Raw genomic sequence first — 6994 nt, forward strand, 5'->3', positions numbered from 1 at the left:
TTACAAATGATGTGAGTCGTTTCTGTTTCTACTCTGGTGTTGTCTTTCTTTTAATCTGTTGGACATGGTTCTGTGACGTTTAAAGTGAAATCAGGTGGAAATAGACCTGAGCTAAACTCTACTGATGACTGAATCAGAAGAAGTCCTGACCTCATTGATCTCCCCTCAGGTCAGCTCAGGACGGGATCGGATCAGCGCTACACGGTTCTGGAGCTGCCGTTCCTGGGCCGCTCCCTGAGCCTGCAGGTGGTTCTACCCAGCGAGAGGAAGACGCTACAGTCCTCCCTGGAGGCTCAGCTCACACAGCGCCACCTAGCGTCCTGGGACACCGGCCTGCGCAGAACCAGGATGGACATCTTCCTCCCAAGGTAGAGAACAATGCTTCAGGATTAGAGACTGGTTCAGGACTTGCAGACTCTTCATGAGGCTTGGTTCATAAACATGGATCTTCTTCTGGTGTTTCCAGATTCAGAATGCAGAACAAGTTCAACCTGAGGTCGGTGCTCCCCGCTATGGGCATCAGTGACGCCTTCAACCCCACAGCAGCCGACTTCACCGGGATCTCAGGTCAGTCCATCAGTTCATAAACATCCAGGATGTCCTTCAGGTTTAATCCCAGGTTCTTCAGGTATCTGACAGTTTGTTCCTTCTGAAGTGGAGGAGGGTCTCTATGTGTCTGATGCCTTCCATGAAGTCAGGATAGAAGTCACGGAGGACGGGACCAAAGCAGCTGCTGCTACTGGTGATAATATGATAGATATTAATATAACAAATAGATATTAATCCTACTGTTGTCCTCATTTACGGGCACCAAAAAATATTGTTTCCTTGTCTGAAAAAAGATCCAAAAATTCAGCAAAAAAATTCCCCAAATTTCTGAAAATTTGCAAAAGCTCATACTACAACACTTGGTTTGATATTAAGTACAAAATTTGAATTTTAAATAATTTTTATTGGTAATAAAATTCAATAACTTCACTCTTATACATTGTAGTGTTACCAAAATCACTGGAGCCTTCAGTTGTCTCCTGCTGGTCATACTACAACTCTTGGTTTGACACTAAATGCAAAATCTGAATTTTAAGGAGTTTTTATTTTATTAGTCATAAAATTCATTAACTTCACTCTTATACACTGTAGTGTCATCAAATTCGCTGGAGCCATCAGTTGTCTCCTCAGTCAGGAGACAACTGATGGCAGCAGCGAGTTTGGTGACACTACAGTACATAAGAGTGAAGTTAATGAATTTTATTACCAATAAAAATTATTTAAAATTCAAATTTTGTACTTAATATCAAACCAAGTGTTGTAGTATGACCAGCAGAAGCCAATTGAAGGCTCCAGTGATTTTGGTGACACTAAAGTAAACAAGAGTGAAGTTATTGAATTTATTAAAACAATACTAAAATAATGAAAATTTCTTAAAATTCAGATTTTGTATTTAGTGTCAAACCAAGAGTTGTAGTATGAGCAGCAGGAGACAATTGAAGGCTCCAATGATTTTGGTGACGCTACAGTAAACAAGGGGGAAGTTATTGTATTTTATTACTAATAAAATGATAAAAAATTCCTTAAAATTCAGATTTTTTTTTATTTAGTGTCAAACCAAGAGTTGTAGTATGACCAGCAGGAGACAATTGATGGCTGCAGTAAATTTGGTGACACTACAGTGTATAAAAGTTAAGTAATTGAATATTTGTCTCTCTTCGCTGTTGCAGCGGTTTTGCTATTTGCAGACGGTCCCTGTTCACTCGTTGCACAGCCGGCTGCTCATAGACATCAGTGCTATTTCTGCAACTTGAAAGACAGCGACTTTTGATAAAACTGGCCTCGTAGCACATTGTCTAGCTTACAGCGATTTGAAAGAGGCATTGTTTATGTTTTTACAACGTATATCTCATGAGTTATTGATGCCGGAAGTCCGAATCTGTGAATATCTTGCCAACTTTACCTAACTCCCATTCATGCATGAATTATGATAACCTCAGTTAGGATTTTTTTTTCCCCCAATTGTTTTTATTCATCTTTAGGCATGAAAAAGAAGGTTTGAACTTTATTTTATTTCAACCCATTTTTCTAAAAAATATATTTACATGTCCACTGAGATGGCCACCATGCATTTTGCTCTAGAAATATGGATTTAACAAACAAATGGATAAAATGATATACAGTGTATTGAACTGTGAAATGTGATGTGAACTATAAAATAAAATAATTGATGCATAAATAATTCAAACAGCATTGAGGGATTCACTCTCCTGTATAGATTCCCAAGTCTCTCAGATGACATATTTTCAAGAACAGCAGCAGTAATAGCCTAATTGTGGTCAATGAATTGTAGTTGAAATATAGCTGGTGATGCATGATGTGCACTTTAGTGGACATGAGATTAATCATAATTGCCTCCCAGTATAACATCAATACTTGGAAAATTTTGCAATTGCATGACTCCTTAGATGTTCCTCGATGTCACCATATTTTTCTTTCCTGCAAAGGTCTCTTTTTATAGAAGGTTTGAACAAAAGAAAATGAGCTACTTGGTGTTTCTGGCTGCCTGCCGGCCATCTTGGTTTGACTCTTTTTTTAAAGAATTTGGAATGGCTAGCCAATCACTGGCAGTGGAAGAAATGATGCAATAGGATCCACTGTAGTGGCTGATGTCCAACTATGCCATCAAAACTTATGCACATACAAGAAAACAGCTTTAGAAGAGCTGCACACTGTCATGACCTCTATGCATGGAAGGGTTAAAGGCATCAATAATGAACACAACACAAATAAATTGCTATCATATTACAATTCTGCATAATACACAGTGGAGAATCACAGTGATATTGTAATAATTGAAGGTATTTTTGTTACTGTATTTTTGCTATATTTTTACTATATTTTACTGTATTTTTTCTATATTTTTTACTGTATTTTTACTATATTTTTACTGTATTTGTACTACATTTTTTTACTGTCTTTATTGTTACTTTATTTTTCCTATATTTTTATGACATTTTTTGCAATATTTTTACTATATTTTTGGTGTGTTTTTACTGTATTTTGACTATATATTTTCAGTAGTTTACTGTATTTTTTAGTATATTTTTACTGTATTTTTTACTGTATTTTTTACTGTATTTTTTACTGTATTTTATGAGTCTGCTGTCATCTAATCTCTCATGTAAAATCATGTCACAGGAGGGGGCGCTACTGACCTCTGGTGGACACAGGCGGTAACGACACGACATTATTATAAACTGTATAGCTGGCGACATTACAGATGAGCAGCACTTCCTGTTACTCTTCAACGTAAAAGTCACGTCCAAACAGGAAATGAATCCACAATGTAGCTTATGACAATCTAATGCTACATTTGTGATGGCAGCGTTCGCGAGCTAGCAGCTAATCAGAAGCAAGTGACAAGCTAACTCCAGCGCTACCAGAAGCGTCTCTTTAAAAGGTGCTGATCACGATATCAGGCTGAAACATTAGACCTGGGACAGGAAACGGAGTTAGAGCTCTGTGTCTTGGAGAGAATTGATTTTAGAACTACGTGTGTTACGGTATTAGTCCGTGTCATATCAAACCCCCGTTAGCGCTTCCGCTAGCTCGGCTAACACTTCCGGTCACGAATGCATTTGTACATTAGCTATAACGTGTTCATTTTTGAACATATAGTGACAACAAGCATAATTTGAGGGAGACGATAAGCTAGTGGTCCTTAAATACATTTTGGTTCATACTGCAGATTCTTCTGAGTCTCACAAAACCACGTTTTAGCATAATAGCATTACAATAGTTTTACGTTGAAACAGGAAGTGCTGCTCATCTGTAATGTCGCCAGCTTTGCCTCAAATAATAATAGTGTTGTTACCCGCTGTGTCCGCCAGAGAGCAGTAATGTGTACAGTAAAGATTTAGTGACTTTAGGGGTCATTTTGAATGTTTTTATGGCTATTTTTGCTTCAGTTTGTTCATGTTTTGTCTCATATTGTTACTTTGGTGACTTTAGGGGTCCTTTTGCATGTTTTTATGGTTATTTTTGCTTCAGTTTGTTCATTTTGTGCCTCGTATTGTTACTTTAGTGACTTTAGGGGTCAATTTGCATGTTTTTATGGACATTTTTGATTCAGTTTGTTCATTTTTTGTCTCATATTATTACTTTAGTGACTTTAGGGTTAATTTTGCATGTTTTTATGGCTATTTTTGATTCAGTTTGTTCATTTTTGGTCTCATATTGTTACTTTAGTTACTTTAGGGGTCATCTTGCATGTTTTAATGGCTATTTTATTATTCAGTTTGTTCATTTTTTGTCTCATATTATTATCATAGCAGAGGCTCATGGGTAACGTGGTTCTGAGGCAGCCAGGAGCAGAGACTCATGGGTAACGTGTCTCTGAGCCAGCCAGGAGCAGAGGCTCATGGGTAACGTGGTCCTCTGTTTCCAGTATTTATGCTAAGCTAAGCTAACAGTTCTAACCTGTTTCCAGTCTTTGTGCTAAGCTAGGCTAACAGTTCCACCTGTTTCCAGTCTGTGTGGTAAGCTAGGCTAACAGTTCTAACCTGCTATCAGTCTTTATGCTAAGCTAGGCTAACAGTTCCCACCTGTTTCCAGTCTTTATGCTAAGCTAGGCTAACAGTTCTAACCCGTTTCATCTTTCTGCTAAGCTAGGCTAACAGTTCCCACCTGCTTCCAGTCTTTGTGCTAAGCTAGGCTAACAGTTCCACCTGTTTCCAGTCTGTGTGGTAAGCTAGGCTAACAGTTCTAACCTGCTATCAGTCTTTATGCTAAGCTAGGCTAACAGTTCTAACCTGCTATCAGTCTTTATGCTAAGCTAGGCTAACAGTTCCCACCTGATTCTAGTCTTTATGCTAAGCTAGGCTAACAGTTCTAACCTGTTTCGTCTTTCTGCTAAGCTAGGCTAACAGTTCCCACCTGTTTCCAGTTTTTGTGCTAAGCTAGGCTAACAGTTCCACCTGTTTCTAGTCTTTGCCAAACTAGGCTAACATTTCTAATCTGTTTCCAGTCTTTATGCTAAGCTACACTAACTGTTCTAACCTGTTTCCAGTCTTTCTGCTAAGTTAGGCTCACAGTTCTAACCTGTTTCATCTTTCTGCTGAGCTAGGCTAACAGTTCTAACCCGTTTCGTCTTTCTGCTAAGCTAGGTTAACAGTTCCCACCTTTTTCCAGTGTTTGTGCTAAGCTAGGCTAACAGTTCCACCTGTTTCCAGTCTTTGCCAAACTAGGATAACAGTTCTAACCTGTTTCCAGTCTTTATGCTAAGCTACACTAACTGTTCTAACCTGTTTCCAGTCTTTCTGCTAAGCTAGGCTAACAGTTCTAACCTGTTTCGTCTTTCTGCTGAGCTAGGCTAACAGTTCTAACCTGTTTCCAGTCTGTGTGGTAAGCTAGGCTAACAGTTCCACCTTTTTCCAGTCTTTGCTAAGCTAGGCTAACAGTTCTAACCTGTTTCCAGTCTTTATGCTGAGCTAGGCCAACAGTTCTAACCTGTTTTGTCTTTCTGCTAACCTAGGCTAACAGTTCTAACCTGTTTTCAGTCTTTGTGCTAAGCTAAGCTAACCGTTCCCACCTGTTTCCAGTCTTTGTGCTAAGCTAGGCTAACAGTTCCACCTGTTTCCAGTCTTTGTTAAACTAGGCTAGCAGTTCTAACCTGTTTCCAGTCTTTGTGCTAAGCTAAGCTAACAGTTTCTACATTGTTCTACAGTTCTACTTTTCTTAGTTCTTAGTTGTTGCTCGGCTCTAATTTTGCTTCCTTTGTTCTGTTTTGCCCTTTAATGTCTTATTTTCTAAGTCTTTATTTAATGTCTACTGTTGCACGAAGAGAGAGTAACGAAATTTCGATTCTTGGTGTGTCATGTACATATTGAAGAATTGACAATAAAGCTGACTTTGACTTTGACTTGCTGTAGGATCAATAATCTTCTGTGTGGAATTTCTACTGGTTCCTCGCTGGACTTTGGCGATGGTGGACTCGAGACTCTCATCACTGTCAGGATCTAAACCAACATCTGTTTGTTTTCTGGGATCAAAATGAACCGTTTCTGAACTCTCCTCAGTGTCATCAGAGCTCGGCCTCAGATCTGTCCGTGAAGTTAAAACTACTGAATCCTGAACCTCATGATGGTCACCACTCACTCCCATCAGTTCCTTCACTCCCTGGTTGCCTGAAAGCAGATGGACAACTTCCTGGATGGACTGAAACACCACCTGAAATCTTTGCTAATTCGACTTCTACTGTAGAAAACCTTGTTCTTGCTGTCTGCATTACTTTCTTCTGAGCTGGAACTTGTCCCTTCCTGTGAGACTGAATCCAGAACAACTTCCCTTGACCTGATACTCTGAAGGTTTGGGTTTATTTCACTGATCTCCAAGGGTAATGAGGTGCCAGATACAGCAGACCCGGTCCCTGTGTCAGTAAAGTTATTGAAAATGGTTTGAGGGGGCTGACCCTTCATCAGTCCACTTTCTGTGCTGTTGTTCAAAAACATCTAAAGCATCAGACAGAGAGGACATTGGTTCATTGGTCTCAGTGCTGTTTTTATCAACATCATCCAACCCAGTCCTGCCTTTCTGGTCATTTATCTCTCTGCTTTCTGTGCTGCTGTTAAAATCCAAGTCCTCTGAAGCACTAAAGGTTTGGTGCATGTTAGACTCAGTGAGCGAGTCGGTAAAATAATTAAAGTCACCAGAAAGAGTCTGCTTTTGGTTCAGATTGTCTCTGCTGGAGGAGGCACTAAACACTGGCTGATCCAGCATCATTTCTTCTGATCTGTCCTCTTCACTCATTGGCTGGCTGCTGGTTTCCAGCCTCATAGGGGGAAGTAATGCCATTGGCTGGAAGTCCTGCAGTGTAACTTCCTCACTGCTGACATCATCACTGCTGCTGCCGGAGCTGCTGTTGTCTGGCCTACGATGAAACCAAGATTATTAACCAGAAGAAAAACAACAAGATGAGCAGAAGAACAGCTGTTTACCCCCCTCC

General features: G+C 39.7%; 1 protein-coding gene across 2 annotated transcripts in view; it reads left to right on the plus strand.

Moving 5' to 3' along the window:
• LOC129350471 (probable serpin E3) overlaps window positions 1-838 on the plus strand; it is a 7243-nt gene extending 6405 nt beyond the window's left edge. For both annotated transcript variants that reach the window (XM_055017039.1, XM_055017038.1), the window contains exons 4-5: window positions 170-368; window positions 467-838. In XM_055017039.1, coding sequence (XP_054873014.1) covers window positions 170-368; window positions 467-587 — 320 coding nt within the window. In that variant the 3' untranslated portion in view covers window positions 588-838. The remainder of the gene's footprint in view (window positions 1-169; window positions 369-466) is intronic.
• The last annotated feature ends 6156 nt before the right edge of the window (window positions 839-6994 follow it).

The sequence above is a fragment of the Amphiprion ocellaris genome, chromosome 14, assembly GCF_022539595.1.
Source record: "Amphiprion ocellaris isolate individual 3 ecotype Okinawa chromosome 14, ASM2253959v1, whole genome shotgun sequence".
Classification (NCBI taxonomy): Eukaryota; Metazoa; Chordata; class Actinopteri; family Pomacentridae; genus Amphiprion; species Amphiprion ocellaris.